This window comes from Dipodomys spectabilis, unplaced genomic scaffold, assembly GCF_019054845.1.
Source record: "Dipodomys spectabilis isolate Male_0828 unplaced genomic scaffold, ASM1905484v1 ptg000076l, whole genome shotgun sequence".
NCBI lineage: Eukaryota > Metazoa > Chordata > Mammalia > Rodentia > Heteromyidae > Dipodomys > Dipodomys spectabilis.
The window spans coordinates 10,094,697-10,117,186 of NW_024870753.1; the positions used below are offsets into that span (position 1 = coordinate 10,094,697).

Consider the following 22,490-nt stretch of genomic DNA (forward strand, 5'->3'; position numbering starts at 1 on the left):
ATGCCTGGCATTCAAGGCCGTGTCACAGGTGTCCTGTGGCGTGAGGAAATGCTGTGCTCAGAGCAGAAGCAGCTCTCCCCCTGCTGTCCCCGCGCCGCTCCTGGGTGGTGAGGAATACGGGACGCCACAGCCCGAGCCCCGTTCCAGGGAGCGTCCCCGTGCTTCCTGTCTCGCTGCACCACACCGCCCATGGCCCACGAGTCTCTTTGTAACACAGGATTACAAGCAGCGATGCTGCTTGTAACAACGCTGTGATCTGGGCACCATGGGCTGCGGTGACCCCCACTTTACAGTGTTCCTCCACAACCACTCAACGCTGCGCTGAAGTCTGCCCGAGTTCATGAAAGAAAAGCGGAAGGCTGGTGTCTACCTGTGGCCTCACCTGCCGGAGCAGCTCCTGCTGCTTCAGCCGCAGCCGCTCCTTCTCCATCTGCAGCTGCTGCAGCCGCATGTGCTGTTGCTGGTTGGATCCCCCGCCTCCCAGGAGGGCTCCCTGTGGGCTCTGGGGTGCCAAGGGCGGCGGCTGCTTCACAGGGGCGCTCTGACTGATTCTCTGGTTCATGGCTGAAATGAGAGGAGAGAGCATCCTAAACAAGTCTGCTGACAGGACGATGTAGTTATTACTCCACAGCACCTGGAGAAATGTGATGGAGCTGCTTGGGTCTGGACAGCAGCACTAGGTACAAATCACCTAGGAGTCCGCCAAGATCACTGCGGCTGGATCAGGTGATCACTGCTGAACCCGTGGCACAGGCAGCATGGGAGAGCGCGCGCACGGGAACGGGCAGAAAGTCTTAGCTGTGAAGAGAGGTCTGAGCGTGTATTTGTGTTTTCCGGGCCTGGGGCTTGAAGTCAGTGCCAGCACCGTCCTTGAGCTCTTTTGTTCAAGGCTAGCACTCTACCCACTTAAGCCACAGCTCTGCTTTCTGGTGTTTAACCGAAGCCAGGGTTTCCCGGACTTTTCTGCTGGGGCTGGCGGCAGCCCTCCAGCTAGGATGATGAGTGAGAGTCACTGGCACCTAACTGCAAATAATCTGCAAGACTGTAAATAATCTCTTTAGACTGAAAGCCGTGACGAAATCAGTATTACAAGATGAGCTTATTCAATGTAAGCCAGACACAGCACCACACACCCTCGGCATTCCTGTGCAGACCCGTTGTCTGTACTCAATTTTCTCAGACCTATGGCATGTACTATTTGGAGGTTGCATTTTTACTACTGACACAACACTGAAGGAAGGACATCTCCCGATGGTCACGAAACCCGGCAGACACCTGTGCAGAACACGGAGCAGGGGATTGGTGACTTCCAGTTGTGTTAGTTACATGCTGTGTGTGAGCTCAGGGCCCGAGCAGCACTACAAAGACTCCACGAGGAGAGCCACTTAACCAACTCAGGGAGCAGTGGCGCCACTCGCAGGCTGGGGTTTCTTCGCCCTGAAGCATCCTGTTCTCCATCATCTGAGCATCTTAATGAAGCATCAAAGCACACAGTGCAGTGGGCACGGAGCACCTGAGACCGCACACGCAGCAAACAGCTGAACCGGAAGCCAGGCCGGGCGCTTCCAACCTCCGCCCTGTGTCTCCAGTCTTTACCTTCACAAGGTAAAGAGAAAAAGACTCCACACAAGATGTCAGAAGGGCTGTACTGTGAAGCTGAGGATGTGTCTGGGACTCCCAAGGAGAGGCAACTGCTCTGAATTTTACAAAACACAAAAGTCCTGACAGCTTTTTGGCAGCAAACCAACCACGTAGCAGTTCTGAAAAAGAGACCACCTCCTTCAGAGGGAGGAGGAGAGGATCTTCGACAGAACATCTCTGCCCAGGGTCACTGACAACATCCAACTTTCAAACTGACATAATTTGTATCCTCAAACCCCTGGACCCATACAAAGCATTACAAACAAGTCACTCAGTTTTGAAGACTTTGGGGTAACAAATTAATTTCTAATATCTTAAGTATACATTTAAAATTAGGAATTATTTTTGAACTACTAAAACATTAGGATCTTGCCATCCTCAGACAATTTAATGAATACTTTTCTGTTCTTATCTCTCTTGGTAGTTGTAGTGCTTAAAACTCAGGGCCTGGGCGCTGTCCCTGAGCTCTATCACTCAAGGCCAGCACTCTACCACTTTGAGCCACAGCTGTACTTCCAGAGTCTCATGGACTTTCCTGTCCAAAACCGGCTTTGAACCGTGAGCCTCAGATCTTACATTCTTGAGTAGCTGGGATTACAGGCATGAGCCACCAGTGCGAGAGCCTAATGAATACTTTTCTGTTCATCTTTAAAACAGTGAACCTCTGGCTCATACCTACAATACTGCTCGAGCTCCTCAGAGCAGAGGCCTACGGGATCAGAGGCAGCAGGGCAGCACAGTCTGCATGACTCCCTCTTCAGTTAGCCAGCAAAAAAGCCAGGCTAGAGGTATGGATCACCTACGTAGCCCAATACCAGATGAGAGCCTACCCGCAACCTCAGCAATCACAAGTTAAGTCCTGGTACCAGGGAAAACAAACAACCAACAAGGAATGCCCACTGCTTACTACAAGGGATCAGGGATCTGCAAAATTTCAACTCACGGCATGGGAAGGTGGCTCAGTGGTAGAGTGCTTGCCTAGCATGCACGAAGCCTGGGTTCTATTTCTCAGTACCACATATACACAGAAAAAGCTACAAGTAGCGCTGTGGCTCCAGAGTGCTAGCCTTGAGCACAGAGCGGCTCAGGGATAGTGCCCAGGCCCTGAGTTTAAGCCCCAAGACTGGCAAAAAAAGAAAAAAAAAAAGCAACTCATTGTCACAATCTACCATTTTCTAATGCTGGCTTCTCGGAACAAATGACTACTTGACTCACCATCATGGCACTGAAAAGATCAGCAGCGATTCGGTCCACAATGCAGGCACAAGCCTACCCCCCCACTCTGACGGAGGCAGGGTCCGGAGGTTGAGGCCAGAGTGTGTGATCTACCCGGACGGGGCACCAGGGCCCGAACCTGAGGACTCATGTCTTGACTATCAAAATGCATAGGCCGGTGCCTAACACGCACCTAGACTACGTACCTAAGTCGTAGCACCACACCTGGGGTCCTCTGGGGTGAGGGAGTCCGTGTACCGAACGGCTTACCATGTTAACATGCATGTTCCGGGGCTTTTCCTAGGTGGACACATCTGCGCAGCCCACTACACCATCCCACTCCACAACTTTTAACCCTCCAGTTGCCACGCCTGTGTCGTGGGCAGCTCCCCCCACTCCTCCCTCAGCCCCCCCTGACCCTGCTCTACCGCCTGCGGTTCTCAAACGTGTCCACAGCTTTCTTTCTGTATGGACATCAACTGTCAACCCCGCACAGCTACCGCCACACGGAGCCCGACAAGTTTCCAAAGCCGCTGCCTCACTCGGGCACCCAGCTGCCGTGCGTGAAGGTGCGCGCCGCCTCCACGTGCGGCTCCTCGGCTGTCAGTCTTTCTCGGCCAGTCCACGCGTGGTTCAGACAGTGGTGCACTGTGCCTCGTGGGCCACGGCCATTCATCTCCTCTGGTCTGGATGCTTCTCTCAACTCCACCTCTGCCCTTCCCTAACACCAACTCCTGAGCACCCCCACAGAGGATAAGTATTTCCATCTATAATTGCTTAAAAACAGGGATGACGAACACCAATACTTGGCATCAGCCAACTTTTCCTCCGGAAAGTCTGGCTTAATCCTCATGACAGTGTTACTTTCCAAACAATACACTTATGGATGGCACAACACTAGCACTAATGCAAGAGAGCACGTTCTCCTCATCACCTCATCCAGCACTTCAGGCAGGGAGGGAGGGGAGGCAGGGTAGGAGGGCTGCTCAGAGAACCCCTGCGCCCCTTCTAGAAAACACACCTCGAGACTCGCGTGGAACCAGTGTGACTACTGCCGTAAAGAGAAGGGAGTCACACTCGAGAATTCAGGTTAGATTAAGGAACAAGCAAATTCATTAATCACAGCTTGACTTCCAATTTCCTACTAGTTGGGAGCACTTTTCACTGGATGCATCTGTAGTCCGTGAGACACAGGAACCTTGGCGCTCGGCCATGTTCCCTACAGAACCTCACACCCGAGGTGTGGCACACATTTTACTGTGACCTCTTACTTGCTTCCTCCGCAGCTCCATCTCCATGGCCCGTGGGCCCCTGCCACTCAGACCTGAGATCCTGAACAGACCATGGGTGCAGGGGAGTCTGAGCACAAGGACTTCTGAAATGGCCTCGGCAACCCCGAAAGCATAACAAAACGAGTCAGAGATAAAACCCAGCCCAGCACCACTCCTGTGCTAGGTCAGTCTAATTTCCTTCACAGAGATAGGCCTTGGGGGGGGGGGGGGTATTTGCTTCTCCAATCTCCTCTTTGCTTTTATCTGAACTGGGGAGGGGGTAGCCAAAGCAGGCCCGCCCTCTTCCCAGGGTACTTTAACACAAACAGAACTGGAGACAACTCTCCTCTAACAACAAAGGTGTGCTCAGTAACGCCAGTCCTGGCGACATGAAGCTCTTAAATTACACAAATTGCGAAGTTAATAACAGAAGAACAACAGAATATTCTTTACACAACTATCTGGGCTGCCGAGCCACCCATCCAGCACAAAGTACACACTAACTTCATCCACATGGGCCTGCATGCCAGGGGAGGTGCAGGAAGGCTTGCCATAGAACTTTGGTGGTACCAGCCTACTGAATTTCACACCAACTTTTCAAGTGAATAAGGCTGCTCAACTCAAGGAGTACGTGAGTGCTGCTACTTATTCAGTAGTCTTCCAGACTTAAAAAGTGTGACCAGTGCCAGCCTTTAACAGTGGGCTTCAACCTGACTGCTATGGGCAGACTAGCTAAGCTTCAGGTTCACTTACATTAGATTTTCAACTGCATCCATTTACAGATGCTCTAAAATTGAAAACAAACAAAGCATACCTCCAAAGCAACACTGCCAATGCAGTAAAAGCTCCAGCTGCTAAAGACCCGGCTGAGAAAGGTACAGCTACAGCTTCCCTAATCCCCCCTACATTCCCCCCCCTCCAATTTGGCTTCCAAGAGATAGGGCTTATCTTCAGATTAGAGGTGAGAGATATCGCACCCCTCTTCAAAAGTAATTCCCAAGGACCAGAAGACCAAAAGCTGAATTGAGAAGGTACAATAAATAGTTCAAAAGTTATCTCCTAAACCCTTGTGCACTCAGATTAAGGGTATTGAAAAGTAACTTCCAGGAGGAGAACTCACAGTACAGCCCTCCCCCTCCCCCACCCCAAGACTGGGCACATTCCTAAGGGTGTCCAGTTTAATCCGCTCACATCTCACACACCAGCCAAGCTAAGTCAAGGCAAGTTAGTTGTCTTTCTGAACCACTTGGTAACTTAGTGCTATCAGAAAAACCTGGGTCTCTCTCTTGTGTTGGACTTAGGGCTTCAACTCAGGTCCTGAGCGCTGAGCTTTTGTGCTCAAGGCTAGTGAAGAGGAGGATCTCTGGTGTTAATCTGGATTTTCCTGCTGGGGCTAGCACCCACCACTGCCCTCACATCAACCTCCTGAGTAAATTTGGGTTTCTAACTCTCCAAACGAGTAATTTCATATACAACACAATTTAATTCAATGGAATCCAGAAAGTTATGCTAACTCTCACATGGAAAACAGGAGACAACCTTTACTATAGATTTGGTTGGCGGGAAAAAAAAAAAAGGCTCGTTGAGGGGAGGGGTGGTGGGCAGCACAGAAAACTCCCCAGCAGGGCACTGTCATCTCTGCTTTTCTCCTTCAATGATGCACTTAAAACACCTCCCCGGTATCACATTTAAGGAGGAACATGAAAGGCTGGTGAATTTTTACAGTGGAGAACACAGGGAAAATTAGGATGGCTGCCCCTAGATCAGCCTGATCCTGCTAAGATCAGACCTGTACTCCTAACCATGAAGGGAAATGGATTTCTGAGGGAAGTGACAACCAGCCATCTGGTCCAGAGAACCTGCCTTAAATGGCGTGGATTCCCTGGGAGAGCAGCAAGCCAATCAAGGCAAGGTCTGTTCCCCGGTGGTCTTGCTCTGCAGTGGGAAACCCACTCCAGGGGGCTGGTCTGGAAGTGGGGGGCTGGGGCCCTCACTAGCTTTCCTCACAGAGTCAGGACGCAGGACACAAGAACACGAACCCTTCCCTCCCTCCAAGTCCTGGCAGGGCAGGTAGACGGGTGGGGTGGTTTCTAACAGCAGAACGGCCTGCAGTCCAGCGGTCGCGAGATAGAGTCTACACCAGAGGCTGCACAGCCTAGAATTCCCCAACTTCAGGGCCACTCAGACTTCCTACTCCTCTTGGCATAATTTTCAAATATGAAACATGAGCGGGTGGTTCGGGGAGTCACAGCAAACGAGGGGTCCTGTGCTATTTAGTGGGCCAGGGACGATGGTACTGAATCTGTGAGGCTCTGAGTTCGGTCCCCCAGGACAGAAAGGGAGGAAGGAAAGGAGGGAAGGAGGGAGGGAGGGAGGGATTTTCCTCTTCAGGCCAAAGTGAAGTTTATCTGTCAGTGATTGTTGGTTAGCAGTAATTCTTTTCACTTCAACATAAAAGAAACATCACCTTTTCCTCTCTGTCCTAAGGAGTTAATATAATCAAAACCAAGAAACGATGACAGTCTAGGATTCCCAGGAAAGATAAAAAAGCTGGCAAGGGAAACAAATTGTCTTCAATACATGGATGCCAAGCAATCTGCCCTTCCGATAAAACTCAAACGGCCAAATGACATCCCCCCTTCCCAGCTCACCAGCACCGAAGTTAGAGTTCCTGAAGCACCCAGAGTTTTACCCTTATCGCTGGTAAGGAGAGATTTCGGGCTGGCCAATACTGAATCTTAGGGGATAGTTAATGAGATGATTGATGTCTTAGGGTTAAAATTTCTAAGAGATATTTAATTACTTATATTTATTTTACCTTGGACAGAAAAATGTCCTGTACAACTTTTGGCTTTAGGGACCTATTTTACTTATAGAAAATTTTGTCAGTATATAAGTTTGAACTCAACAGAATACTGTGCCACTGGAACCATGCCTCAGCTTTTCTTCACATTATTATGCTTTATATCCAAGTCACAATCCACCTACTTATGCTTCCTGCATAGATGAAAGGGGGTCTCACAAATTTCACCTGGAACCATCTTGCCTCCTAGATAACGGGGATTACAGGAGTAAGAATCCATGCCCAACTTTCTGTTGGTTAAAATAGGGTCTCGTGAACGTTTTCCTGGGCTGGTCTTAAACTAAATCTTCCAGATCTCAAGTGGCTGGGGCTACAGTACAGGCATTACCCACCAGGGTGTGGTTTGGGGCTAACCTTGAGCTGAAGAGCTGAGAGACAGAGCCCAGGCTGAGTTCAGGCCCCATGACTGGCAAAAAAAAAAGAAAAAGAAAATGTGGAAATGAAGGGTGAAAATTAACATCTGAGTTTTAAATACCTTTGACATTTCCCAGCATAAAACTTTCTGTGCCCAAACTGTAGTAAGGAATGACAGGGTATTCTAATCTCCAGTGAACAAGCCAAAAGCCAGAAGTAGGGCCATGGCTCAAGTGGTAGAACATTAGCCTTGAACAAAAAAGCTCAAGGACAGTGACCAGGCCCTGAACTCAAGCCCAGGATAAGCAATAACTCATAGATGGATAGATAGATAGATAGATATATCAGCAGGCCCTGGGGTTTTTTCTGTTTTCTTCTTTTTTTTTGGGGGGGGGGGGGGGTGTCTGTTCGTGGGGCCTGAACTCTGGGCCTGGGCACTGTCCCTCAGCTCTTCAGCTCAAGGCTAGCGCTCTACCACTTGAGCCACAGCGCCGCTTCCAGCTTTTTTTCTTTCTGCTTATGTGGTGCTGAGGAATCGAACCCAGGGCCTCGAGCATGCAAGGCAAGCACTCTACCACTGAGCCACCTTCCCAGGTCCTGTTTTCCTTTTTTTTAGAGCTATGATCCCAGATCTCAGCCTTGTGAGTAGCTAGGATTACAGGCGCGAGCCATCGGCACCCAGCTTAAACATTCTTCCTTAAAAGCCCTGTAAGTATCTGCATCCACATTGACATTTGGTCACAACTGATGATCTGTTAAATATTACTAGTAAATTTTCTAAAACAATGTACATAGTTTTTTAATGTTAAATGAATAAGAAAACCATAAAAGCTTACTAATCCCAACCAGTTATTTAATTTCCTAATTTCGTATAATGCATTTAAACCTCGTGAGAGATATGAAGGAGTGGTTATCTCAATGCTCTAGGTTGAAGGGCCTGACTAGAAATATGAAAAGGATCCGCACTGAAGAGGGTGGCCTGGTTAGCACTCACACAGAGGCATGGCATGGCTTTCCCTCCAGGCAACCACAACTCAAATGTCCGACATTTAAATACAGACTTGGAAAATACAGGGAAACAAACTCTAGAACCCTAAGAGCAACAACTGAATACCGTTTGCAGAGCCTGCCAGGCTCAGGGGGGTCGAAATGGGGGTGGGGGGAAGGTGGCTCAGTGGAAGAGCGCTTGCCTAGCATGCATGAAACCCTGGGTTCCATTCCTCAGTACCACATACACAGAAAAAGCCAGAAACAGTGCTGTGGCTCATTTGCTAGGACTCTATCTTCGAGCAAAGAGAGGCTTAGGGACAGCACCCAGGCCCTAAGTTGAAGCCCCAGGACTGGCCAAAAAAAAAAAAAAAAAAAAAGTAGGGGAAAGCGGTGGGGGGGGGGGGGGGGGGGGGGGGGGGGAGATAAAACATAATCCACCACACAGAACAGAACTTCAGGTTGAAGGAAGTCTTCAAAATCCAGCATCTAACAGCTTGTCTCTATCTGCTGTCACTCCAGATCAGAGCACTAATTCCCCCTGTTGTCTCTCCCCTACCCCTTCAGTTACACTTGAGCTCTCTGACTGAAAAGGTCTGGAACAGATTAAAAGCCCAGCCACAAAATAAAGAGCACTGGCATGCTGACAAGCCTGTCTGGGACACACATCCACAGTGGGCCCAGAAAGGGGAACGAGGCAGGAAGAGAATTTCATGAGACTTTTTTGGCACATCTAATCATAAGCTTGTGTGTGCATGTGTGTTTCAGAGGTAGGAGTGGTTTTGTTTTTGTTTTTTTGGTTCTTACTGTTTCACTGAAAACATGCCTTTAAAAATCTTAAATCCTGATCTTAGTAAAGAGTTAATAATTTTTCATGAGCTTAAAATTTCCAAAATGCAGATGAGTTGAATTCATTTCATTAAAAATGACCCCAAGAAGCGTGGCCTCTGCCACCCCAGTCCTCAGAACTAACGGCAACATTTATTAAATTTCCCACCTCTCACGGGCTCCTATTTCAACTACAAGGCCTTATTCAAATATTAAAATAGGACCTGAAGTTGTGAATTATTAACATGCCACATTACCTTTTATTTTTAACCCTCAAACAGGTCTGGAAGCCAAAAAGACTGGCATTTAAGCCAGACTGGTTATCTGTCAAAATAGCCATCTCTGCCCAGGACCAACTTTGATTTTACTTTGCATTTTAGATTCACACATTAATCCATGAAGTTGACATTTAAGGCAAACAACACAAGTACTGTTTGGTTGAACTTTTCTGTTTTTTGTTTTTGTTTTGGTTGGTCATGGGGCTTGAACTCAGGGCCTGGGCCTGGGCCCTGTCCCTCAGCTCTTTACCTCAAAGTGAGTACTCTACTACCTGAGCTACAGCGCCACTTCTGGTTTTTTGATGGTTCACCGGAGATAAGAGTCTTAGAGACTTTCCTGCGCTGGCTGGCTTTGAACCACAATGCTCAGATCTTAGCCTCCTGAATGGCTAGGATGACAGATGTGAGCCGCCAGTGCCCACTTTGTTTTTTTCTCGAGGTAGACCCAAGAGGCAGAATGGCTCCTAGGACTGCTGACGGGGAAGTTACTTGGTGTAGCCGCTCTATATGGTTATTTCTGCTTTCCATGAGGCATGCAGGAGATGGCATCTGCAGAGTTAACTCCTCTCCCCTGTAAGGCCCATGGAGGCTGCGAGGTCAGCCTCAGGAGGCTTCAAGCGTCCGCTCGGAGCCTGACCCACTGTGTGATCGATGTTGCACATGGTTTCAGTTAGCTGTGTCTAGCTCAAGACGAAGCTTCAAAACCACAGTTTTTAGATTCATTTTCCATGGCTTTGGAAAAAGATCCCAGAAACCCAACTGAGGAGACTGAAACAGTGCAAAAATATATATAACTATGGATAAACAGGCACAGAGACCTTTAGGCACGCTTATGAAATAAACATGCACGCTCTGCTTTGTGCGAGGTACAATCATTTCGCCATGCAATGTGACAGGAACCTAGCTTACTCTTTTGCTTCCTACATTTTTTAAAAGGGAAGACGCCTTTGCTATGGAGGGAAAAAAGCCAAGGGCTGCCCCACCCCCGCTACCACCTAGAGCGGGACCTCGCTTCACCATTTATCACCAGCCCTGGATGGTGCTCATCCCTCTGAGTTAAGATCAGGTCATTGAAAGCCAGTATTCCAGGTTTTCCATGTGGCCCAACAGCCTGGTTTTGTACAAGGTCACTGTGCTTCCCACACAACCAAGAGGAGCAGGGGTTCTGGTCTGTCAGCTGTTACAGCATCCCCCTCTCCGCCCAGACTGACAAGCCGACTTAGAGCTCAGTGTCTCAAGTTTAAATGAAGAGGTTTGAAAAAAAAAACAAAACAGTACTTGGGAAAGTTGGAAAGGCAGTCATTTTGTAGAACTACATAACTATGTAACCACATTTAAACGCACTTTCCAAAATTCACACACTCAAGAATTTGAAATGAACCTTTACCAAAGCGAGGGTCGATCCTGGGGTCCAGCCAGGAGGTGGTCTTGTCCTTGTGGTTGATGTAGTAAATCTCTCCATCCTGAGTGGTGGCTTGCTCCCAGCCATCAGGTAGAGGGCCTGTAACACCAGAGGAAAAGAATCATGGTTAGTTTTCCATTATTGTTACCTAAAAACAGGGAAGGGTACAAATTGAAACACAAAACACCTCTAGATGCACAACAATGCATGGGACAGATTTTAGCTTGTATTCAGAGGAGAGATACACTTATATACCTGATTCTTCTCCTCAGAGAGGAGACCGAAGAACAATAAAACCCACATCCCCCAAAGACACAAACAAAAATCACACTTCACCTACGACTGCCACCTTCCTCTTATTTCTACTATGTATGTGACTGGCCCCCACCCACCACGAAAACTGCAATACACTATCATTCCCCACCCCCAAAAACTTAGTGGAGATGGTGGGAAGTGGGTCTGTGGATAGAATTTTCAGCTTGCTGGAGTGTGGGAGACGGGCATGGAACAGGAAAGTTTTGCAAGGCAAGTGTCTCAAGAAGTGAAAGGAAGCCGGGCGTCGGAGGCTCACGCCTATAATCCTAGCTACTCAGGAGGCTGAGATCTGAGGATCGCGGTTCAAAGCCAGCCCGGGCAGGAGAGAAGGTGAGACTCCTATCTCCAATAAACCACCAGAAAACCGGAAGTGGCGCTATAGCTCAAGTGGTAGAGCGCTCGCCTTGAGCTGAAGAGCTGAGGGACAACGCCCAGGCCCAGAGTTCAAGCCCCACAACCGACCAAAAAAAAAAAAAAAAAGAGAAGTGAAAGGAGGTGCCATTTTGAAGCTACAGAATAATATAAAATGGACAGTTAGCACTTGGGAGTATTTTTCTACTTTCATGAGGATGCGGAAGCCAGGGATTGGTTTCAGGGAGATGAGGTCCAAAATAACGAAGTATTGGGACACTCCCACCAGAAACACGGAACTCTGAAATTGGACAGTAGCATTGCTTCTACCCTTGTGAAAATGGCTCAAGTTTAAAACGATTTTGAAAGCCGTGTTCACCACTTAAGAACGCCAAACTCCTAAGACACAAATGTGACTACCCCATGAGCAAGTCCACAGCAGCCCCGGTTCAATCCCAGACACCAATAACCCTAGCTGCTTCCAAGCTGGGGTCAGGAAGATCCCAGTTCAAGACCAAGCTGGCGATTCATGCAAGATCCATCAGCCAGCAGCAGGGGCGCTGAGCTGCCGCCGCCATCCCAACATGGGAGTGTAAGAGCAGAGACGTCTCCACACTCTCTCTCTACAGAGCTGGATGTGGTGCCTGTTGTCCCAGCGAAGAATTAGCCCCGCACAGGCTGGGACAGAAGTACAGCCAGGCTTACGTGGCTCACACCTGTCATCCTAGCTACTCAGGAGGCTGAAATCTGAGGATTGCGGCTCAAAGCTAGCCCAGGCAGGAAAGTCCACAGGATGAACTTCCATTTACTAAAAAGCCGGGAATTTGAGCTGTGGCTAAAAGTGGTAGAGCACAAAACCTCAGGGACAGTGCCCGAGCCCTGAGTTCAAACCCTTGGACTGGCATCAAAAAAAACGCAAAACCTAAATCCAACAGTGTAAAAGGGGCTGGAAGCGTGGGCTCCTGAGTTCAAACACCAATAAAAAGAAGGGAGAAGGGGAAGAAAAACAAAACTTTCCATCCTTTAATTAAGTAAAAGGACCGATGGATAACATGGGACTACTATTACTATAACAGCATTTCTCCCAACTCATAGACAACCTTTAGACTAGTCAATAAATTTTTCATCCAAATTCACTTTTTGCTACTGGAGTGACACATTGGGTTTTTCAAGGCTGAACTGCCATACCCTGGTCCTTACACGAAAACCTTTATAACATTTTAAGAAACAAAGGAGGGCCAGGCACCGGTGGCTCACGCCTGTCATCCTATCTACTCAGGAGGCTGAGATCTGAGGATAGCGGTTCAAAGCCAGACTGGGCAGGAAAGTCCATGAGACTCTGATCTCCAATAAACCACTAGAAAACTGGAAGTGGCACTGTGGTTCAAGCAGTAGAGCGGTTACCTTGAGCTGAAGAGCACAAGGACAGCGCCCAAGCCCAGAGTTCAAGCCCCATGACCGACAAAAAACAAAAGAGGGCTGGGAATGTGGCTCAGTGGTAGAGTGCTTGTCTGGCATGCACGAAGCCCTAGGTTCGATTCCTCAATGCCACGTACATAGAAAAGGCCAGAAGTGGAACTCAAGTTCAAGTGGTAGAGTGCTATCCTTGAGTGAAAGCTAAAGGACAATGCCAGGCCCTGAGTTCAAGCCACAGGGCTGGCAAGAGAGAGAGAGAGAGAGAGAGAGAGAGAGAGAGAGAGAGAGAGAGAGAGAGAGAGAGAGAAAGAGAGAGAGAGAGAGAGAGAGAGAGAAGGGGGGTGAGATATAAAGCACGTGAGAAATTAGAATTTGGGTAAACAGAAGGAAGTAGTGTGCTATCATTAAACAATGGTTACAATTATTTATCCTTAGGGAAGATACCTTTCTAGACGGGATATAGGAACACAGCCTGACTGACAACCCATCTACCACAGCCAGCACTCACTTCCTGCAATATTTTCAGAACAAACAAAATACTCTGTCGTAATCTGAGGGTGACTGGACATCCACTCCTGATCTTGCCTAAGAATGCTTGCATTAGTAATAACTAACTAAAACCACCTGCAATGTCTAATCAAACAGGAAAGTCTTGATCACAAGGGCGGAGTGATTAGTATCTCCTCACCTGAAGTCTCCAGGGACACACAACACGCCCAGGTGACCGGCTCAAAGTGCATACAGGTCTATCAAGAAAGCCTTTCCTTAGAAAGTAGATTCAGTGACCTTTCCAGAATTCTGATCCACACACCAAGGTACTGTTCTAAGTTCTTTGCAAGAAAATTGGTAACTGTTCAATAATTTCATTACATATGGACAATTATTTTCCCCTGCTAAACACACAAGGAAGTTAAGGCCTAAAAACAGTTTACCCAAAGGATGGGAATGTGGCTTAGTTGTAGAATGCTTGCCTAGCATGCACATAGCCCTGGGTTTGATTCCTCAGTAATAAACAGAAAAGGCCGGAAGTGGTGTTCTGGCTGGGCTTGAGCAAAAGCAGCTCTGAGACAGTGCCCAGGCCCTGAGTTCAAGCCCAGAACTGGCACAAAAAAAAAAAAAAAAAAAGCTGGCAAGTAGCAATGACACACATGCATATGTACTTCTTCTTTATGTTCTTTAATACCTTCTAAATTAGTTTGGTGATTAAATTGGTACTTTTAAAAAGCACCTTATAGGCAGGTGCCAATGGCCCTCAGGCCTGTACTACTATCTACTCAGGAGGCAGAGATCTGAAGGTTGCAGTTTGAAGTCAGCATGGGCAGGTAAGTCTGTAAGACTCTAATCTCCAATAAACTACTGAAAAAAGCTGGTTAATGGCAGCATGGCTCAAGTGGTATAGCACTAACCTTGAGCATAAACAAGATCAGGGATGGCATCTAGGCCCCGAGTTCAAGCCCCAGGACCAGCAAAAAATAAAATAAAATTAGTAAGGCACCAATGGCTCACACCTGTAATCCTAGCTACTTGGGAGGCGATGTGGTTCAAAGCCAGCCTGGGCAGGAAAGTCCATGGGACTCCCATCTCCAATTAACCACCACAAAAAGCTGAAAGTGGAGCTATGGCTCAAGTGGTACAGCACTAGTCTTGAGCACAAAAGCTTAGGGGCAGTACCCAGGCTCTGAGTGTGAGCCCCAGGACTAGCATAAAAAAAAAAAAACAACTAAATCTATATTTAACATTTTAATACCTATATGAAACAAACTCAAGTAAATCTGAAAGCCAGAGATAAACTGATTACTTGGGTAAAGAACCAATAGCCTTGTATTTGAAGAAAGTTTGTAGAAATAAACATAGCCTCAAACTATTCTGAGGGCTGGGAAGGTGGCTCAGCAGTAGAGCACTTGCCTTGCATGCACGAGGCCCTGGGTTCGATTCCTCAGCACCACATAAACAAAAAGAAAAAAGCCGGAAGTGGCACTGTGGCTCAAGTGGTAGAGCGCTAGCCTTGAGCTGAAGAGCTGAGGGACAGCGCCCAGGCCCAGACTTCAGGCCCCACAACTGGACCCAAAAAACAAAACAAAACAAAAAAACTATTCTGAATGAACAGCGACTTAAATTCTTGCACTGTATCAGCTCATATTTACTTACACATGTATATGTATATATACACATACATGTATGAGGACATGTACACAATGCTCTACAAGTAAGATAATGGCACTAGTTGTGTCCATTTGCCGATTGCAAGTGAATTCTCATCTAATCTCCGCAATAGCTCTAGGGAGGACTTCATTATTGAAATTGAGACATAGTAACTTGTCCAAGATCCCACAAGGCCCAAGGTGACCCTGAGGATTCAAAACCATATCCCTGACTCCAAGGCCTCTTGATCTCAGCCCCAACTCTGCGAGGTCTTGTCAGAGGCGGGAATCAGGTTGTTCCTGAGACAGAACACGCATGGGAGGCCGTGTCCAGTGAAGGCACCCAGTTGCTGTTCCGTCCTGAGCACCAAAGGGTCTGCTGTCTCCAGGCCGGGGGGCTGAGGAGCCAGCTGTTCCTGAGTCAAGTAGCAAGGAAAGTTCCAGCACAAATGTGGCCTTGTTCTCCACTGTCAACTCTGAACTCTAGTATTCAAGTGTTCAACCCACACAGAGCTATGGAAGCAGACGCACCGTGCAATCCTGGCTTCCTTCTCTCCATGAGCTCCCCACACCAGCCACCACTCCACCCTCCAACGTCAGGTGACAACACGCCCTGCAGAGCTGCTGCCAGGCTCCCTAAGCCAGGGCAGCCGGCAAGGGCACAGGAGTAGATCCAGAACTCAGCCTTGAGGAAGGAGTGATGGGCAAAGGTGTCTTTTTAATGAGAGAACCTTGACCCTGACCCACCTCACAAAGGGCAAAGTCACGCGGCACCAACTGCGTAGGGAAAGTGAGAAATGAAATGCTGACACCGGGCCTCTTCTGTAGTGGATCGAAACAGAGCTCTGTGTGTTACATTTCCTTTTCTTCTCACTCTCTATCCTAAGGGACAGCCTTACTCCTCGTTATGCAAATGAGAAAAGCTGCAGATTCAAGTCACTTCAGAAAGAATAATTTAGCCTGTAGCTTTATGCAGGCTTTTTGTCTGTTCATGTGAAGTAACACATGCTCAGTCTGGGATAAGTATTTTTGGATTTACAAGCTGCTGCTTTCCTAGTGTCTTGAGGACGCAGAAATATTGCTTTAAAAGGTAGACTAGCCAGATGCTGGTGGCTCACACCTGGAATCGTAGCTGCTCAGGAGGTTGAGATCTGAGGATCATGGTCCAAAGCCAGCCTGGGCAGGAAAAGTCTGTTAGACTCTTACCTCCAATAAACCACTCAGAAAACTGGATGTGGCGCTGTAGCTCAAGTAGTAGAGCGCTTGCCTTGAGCTGAAGAGCTGAGGGACAGCGCCCAGGCCCCATGACCGACCAAAAAAAAAAAAAAAGAGGTAGACTAAATGGACCATGGTGGTGACCCTCCGCCCCCACCCATGGTGCCATCACTCCAGAGGCAGAAGATGACACGTTTGAGGCCCTGGAGGTCTCAAGCCCCCTGATCCTCCTACAAATGTAGGCTAAGAGCATCACTGCTTGGAGTCCACAGATACACACTCAACCTGAAACCTCCTGCATGGCGGGGAAGGTGGCTCAGTGGAGGAGTGCTGGCCTAGCATGCATGAAGCCCTGGGTTTGATTCCTCAGCACCACATACACAGAAAAACAGGAAGTGGCGCTGTGGCTCAAGTACCAGCCTTGAGCAAAAGCAGCTCAGGGACAGTGCCCAGGCACAGGACTGGCCAAAAAAAAAAAAAAAAAAAGAAACAAACAAACTTCATGTATTCTCTTCACCCTTTACAAAAAAATAAAAGCAAGCTGGAAGCTGACTTCCATCCAGAGCCCAAAGAGTAAAGGAGACTTCAGACACAAGAAAGCAGTGAAAGAACACAAAACCAGAGATCTGCAATGCTTGCTTCATAGCCAAAACTTCAGTCATGTCTGGCTTTTAAGTTACAGATCGCCTTATGAATTAACAACCAAACAAGTCTCTATCGTATAGTGCATGTTATTCTGAAATAAAATGTCTCCAAGCGAAATAGGAAGGAATGAGCAGAGCATGGCTCAGACTGCAGGCTCTGTAAGAAAATAATGACTGTTCTGTGCAGCGAGCTCCGAAGATGCACAGGCATTAGTGAGTGCTCTAGTGACCAGTGTCTGGCTCACCTGAGGTCATCAAGGTCTGCTGCACGGAGGGGCTGGTGGAGGCAGCGACGCTCATCTGGGAGAACAGGGCCTTCCTGGGATCCTGCCATGTTGTCGTCTGATCCATGTGACTGTGACAAACCAAACCACAGAGTCAGGAAGTAAATACTGTCAATGTTACCCTAAAAACACTGGTCTAGCTAGGCCGGGGACTCACACCTGTCATCCCAACTAGTCAAACCTAGAGGAGGTCATGGTTTGAAGCCAGCCAGGGGAGAAATCTGAGAAGACTCCTGTCTCTGTGAGATAGCAAAAGGCCTGCCTGGAGGCTCGGTTGACTCCTCGGCCCAGCAAGGCACTTCTCACCAGGCTAATTCAACACTGACCTCTTCCACCTTGTAAGTGCAAGCTGGGAAAAAATTACACCTGGACTTTTCAGTGATAATATCTTATAGACCCATAAGACAGTAGCCCGAAGATAAAATGTAGGGTGAACAAATGCAGCAGTGGTACTCACTAGACACTATGTGGAAAATGAACTATACAGCTGGGCACCGGTGGCTCACGCCTGTGATCCCAGCTACTCAGGAGGCCGAGAGCTGAGGATCATGGTTCAAAGCCAGCATGGGCAACAAAGTCCACAGGATTCTGATCTCCAATAAGCAACCAGAAAACCAGAAGTGGTGCTGTGGTTCAAATGGTAGAGCGCTAGGCCTTGAGCTGAAGAGCTCAGGGACAGCACCCAGGCCCCGAGTTCAAAGCCCATGACCAAAAGAAAAGAAAATGAACTCTACAACTTGTGGGTGAGGAAGGGAGGGGGTGCATTGTTCAAAAAGAACTGCACTCGTAGCCAGGAGCCAGTGGCTCACGCCCGTCATCCTAGCTACTCAAGAGGCTGAGATCTGAGGATCATGGTTCAAAGCCAGACCAGGCAGCAATAAACCACCAGAAAACTGCAAGGGGTGCTATGGCTCAAGTTGTAGAGCGCTCGCCTTGAGCTGAAGAGCTGAGGGACAGTGCCTAGGCCCAGAGTTCAAGCCCCAGGACTGACCAAAAAAAAAAAAAAGACCTGCACTCATTATCTGGCTCATGTAACTATAACCTCTGTACATCACCTTTATAATAAAACATTTTTAAAGATAAAAAGTAATCTTCAAATCAGCCACCTAAAAAAGAAAATCACAAAACCAACACTCAAAGACTTACAAACTTACAAGAGAACCATCTCCTTTTTTTTTTTTTTTTTGCTGGTCATGGGGCCTGAACGCTGGGCCTGGGCGCTGTCCCTCAGCTCTTCAGCTCAAGGCTAGCACTCTACCACTGGAGCCACAGCACCACTTCCGGCTTTTTCTGTTTATGTGGTGCTGAGGAATCGAACCCAGGGCCTCATGCTTGCAAGGCATGCACTCTGCCGCTGAGCCACCTTCCCAGCCCCTTATCTCCTGAAATACCAAATAACATCATTAAAATATATGAAGTCCAAGTAGAGTTTCTGTCTTGGAGCAGGACTGACCGGACATGGGCGTGAAGAAGGTCTGCGTTCTGAGCTGTACTGTGCTTGCCCTCAGCACACCACGGTGGCGTGCGGGTGTGGGCAGCCCGCCCAGGGCTGTGCTCGGGGATCAGGCCCATGTTTGTTGTGCAAGTGTTATTTATAGAGTCACATGCTAGAGGCTGCTCCCAACCCAGCTAAACCTACATGCTTAATTGGCTCTAGGAACAAAGACACATTGTTCAATCTAATCCTGCTTGGAGCTACAGTTTCTATGCCAGAACCATATGCTTTCTACATCTGTATAAGTACCTCCACTTCAAATTACTATTTTTAGAAGTATCAAAAGATCAGAGCTATGAACAGGAGAATCCCTTCATAAGGAGACAACAGTGTTTAGTTAATATTTTTGGTGGGAGAGAGGAGTTTGAGTGTTGCTGCAATGCCCAGCTTGGCCTAGAACTCACAATCCTGACTCAGCCTCCCGAGTCCTGGGTGTACAGGCATGTATCACCATGCCTGGTTGGTAACCATTTCCTATCACCAGGAATCAAGCTCTTAAATTCAAGTTTAACTGGGCTATCACTGAAGGCTATTAAAAATGAGCAAAAATTAGGAAGAAACACACTGGAAATTACACCATAACACACTGGAAATTATACCATACTGCAAGCCTTTTGTTTCTTGTCCTAACAGAAAAGTCCAGAAAGCACTGCTATGCTGTATGTATTCAGGTGGTTTCAAACATACAAGTACTTCTGGAAGATTCGTTGTAGATCCCAAGCTCCACATCAGATAGAAAAAGAACTCAACATGCTCAGTGATTACTAAACCTAACTAGATAGAAGAAAAGAAAAGCAATAAAAATCATGAGGCCAAGCTCAAACCCCAGCACCCCCAAAAGGAAAACGAGGAGGGAGAGAACACAGCTGGGCTTCTTTGGTCCATTCCCATAATCAGGATCAGATCACCACTCGAGCCCAGCCTGGGCATTGAAGTCTGAGATTCCACCTCTAAAAAGCAGGGCTGGGGATGTGGCTCAAGTGGTAGAGCACCAGCAGAGGAAGCAAGTCCAAGGTCTGAGTCAAACCCTAGCACTGACAAGAACAATCACAAAAAAGATGCTCCACAACCTATCACACCTGCTGTCAAAGAGTACAGAAGCTAATAAACATGGAAGCGTATTTCACTGCTACAAGTATAAGCTAATGAGAAATGCTAGAAAGAAGCTGTGGAAATTAAGTATTGGGAGAGTGTAACTGCTGGAATGTAAAGTGGTACACTGTGGAGAACAAACCAAACATGCAACAACATAAAACTACGTGACCCGACAATCCCACTTCTGGAAGTTACAATCATTGGAAGCAGAGGTTCAGCATAGACTGCTGTACTGCAGCCTTCTTCACAATCGCCAAACATCCATTCACAACCCAAACATCATCAACACAGACTGCTGTACTAATAATGTTCAAAGCAGCCTTTTTCACAATCGCCAAAGTTACAAACAACCCAAACATCCATCAGCAAATGAACAAACAAATCGTGGTGTATGTGTGCGTTAAGGAGAACTTAGCCATAAACAGAAAGAATCCAAGACTATTACAGAAAAGGACAGATATTGTATTATTCTACATACTTAAGTATCTGAGAAAGAACAAAGAAGAAAAGACGGTTACTAGGAGGTGGGGGAAATGAAGTAGGAACAGATTTCTATGTGGGATATTCTGAGAAGGCTACTAATGGTGGCTGGGAAAAATGCCAATGAAGTGCATACTTTTAAATAACTTACATGGTAATCTTGTGTACGTACATACTACATCTACATGTAGCCTATCACAACTTTTTCTTTTCTTGGTGGTGTTAGGGTTTGAACTCAGGGCCTTGCCCTTGGTGGGCAGGCTCTCTACCCCTTGAGCCATACCCTGGACTTTTTTACTTTAGCTTTTTGCCAGGTCCCGCCTAGACAATCCTGCCTTCCACCCACGAGGTGAGGTGAGATGTGCACATCACCACAGCCAGCTCTGCATCAGACAAGCTGGTTTCATTGGTAAGCTATGACCTGGTGAGAAACCTTCTAAGCACATGCTTTTTTTTTTCTTAATTTGGTCGGTCATGGGGCTTGAACTCTAGGCCTGGGCACTGTCCCTCAGCTCTTCAGTTCAAGGCGAGAGCTCTACCGCTTGAGCCACAGCACCACTCCCGGTTTTCTTGGCTCAGATCTCAGCCTCTGGAGTAGCAAGGGTGGCAGGTGTGAGCCACCAGCACCCGGCTCTAAGCATGCTTTTGAACTGCACACTCACCCGTCCTCTGCCCGCCGGCTGACAGACTTGAGAGCATGGCTGTTTGTAACAGCAGGTGGAGGGACTAGTCGAAGGAAAACCAAGGACCCCATGCACCCCGTGCTGACTTTGTAAACACAGTGGCCCCAGATCCGGGGCTGTTGGCAGGTACCCTTGTTTCCTCAGGACTTGTACGGAGTGAGGCAAGGGAATCCCTGGCAGGCAGGACAGAAGCAGAGCCACAAAGCCACAACAGCAGCAGCATCCTCGACGAGCAATCAGCAAGGAGACAGAAACACTCCCAATAGGTACAGGCTTTCAGCTTACTTCCATGAAGAAGGCAAATTTTAACTGACTTGGAGAACAGTGGACTTGGGTCCAAGTCAGGGCAGAACAGAGCTGTGGAGGGTGAGCGCTAGGCGCCCGCCCACCGTGGAATCATTAAAACCGAGCAGGCCTGCCATTCCCGAGGCTGGGGTAGCTAGGATGACAGGCGTGAACCACCGGCACCCGGCTCAAATCAAGTATTTTATAATGATTTCAGTGCTATGTAGCTACCCCAGATACGACGCCAATACAGTATGACAAAGACACTAAGTACACTCCTTACACTCCCTCCAGGGGGATCCTTGCACCCCCCACCCTAAGCCCACCAGGAGCCTGCAGGGGGCAGTGCTGAGCACAGGGATGTAGGGAACTGAAGGAACCTAAGCCACTCAGGTCTTAGGTGTAGCTGGTTCTCAGGGCCTGGGAATGTGGGCCCTCAGATCAATCAGCTAAGGCTCCATGTGTTTCTGGAGAGATCAGCTGCTAGCTCTGAGATCAAAGCCCCCACCTCTCTTCCAAGCCAGCCAACAACAAATTTCCCTAGGCTTAAAGCATGCTCTATTAATTTCACATGCTATGAAACAAGCTACAACTTACAAGAATTAAAACATTTAAACTATCTCAAGTTCCAAAACAGACCATGCCCCACTATTCTAAATAACCAAGGACAATCATAAACTTAGTCATAAAATTCACAGATGCTTTGAAAAGCTTCCTTTTTTACTATTTTACCAAAATTCCACAACATTCCTAATTCCTAAAATCGACATTGTAATGTTTTTCTTTCATTATGGCTAATTTCACTTTCTAAAACTGTGTCCTTTGGGGGGGGGAGGGGAAGAGGGGTGCCAGGCCTGGGCACTGTCCTTGAGCTTTGTTGCTCAAGGCTAGTGTTCTACCACTTGAGCCACAGTGACACTTCCAGTATTCTTGGTGCTTGACTTGAGATTAGAGTCTTATGGACTTTTCTGAACAAGCTGGCTTTGAACCACAATCCTCAGATATCAGCTAAGATTGAGGTGTGAGCCACTAGTGCCCACTTATACCAATTTTTTCAATTAATAGTATGGCTGACAGAAAAAAAATGGCTCATAGTATATGCATTTCTAAACGTTTAGAATGGTTGAACACCACTAATATATAACCAATAGAGAGCTACTGTTTCTTAGGACAAGTTTCTGAGTCTAAAATATGAAAAACATACAAAGTAGAGTTGAAATAATGTTACAGGAATAAAATGAAGTAGG

At 47.6% G+C, this 22,490-nt stretch overlaps 1 protein-coding gene across 4 annotated transcripts in view; it reads right to left on the minus strand.

The window, feature by feature from the left end:
- Nucleotides 1-22,490, minus strand: part of Yap1 (Yes1 associated transcriptional regulator) — a 62,298-nt gene that overhangs the window by 18,995 nt on the left and 20,813 nt on the right. For 2 of the 4 annotated variants that reach the window (XM_042682991.1, XM_042682989.1), the window contains exons 3-5: nucleotides 17,167-17,276; nucleotides 10,825-10,938; nucleotides 383-564 (exon numbers count right to left, since the gene is read on the minus strand). In XM_042682991.1, the coding sequence (XP_042538925.1) occupies nucleotides 383-564; nucleotides 10,825-10,938; nucleotides 17,167-17,276 (406 nt within the window). Of the gene's footprint in view, nucleotides 1-370; nucleotides 565-10,824; nucleotides 10,939-17,166; nucleotides 17,277-22,490 lie in introns of all 4 variants that reach the window. The other 2 variants (XM_042682990.1, XM_042682988.1) reach the window with 1 other exon arrangement.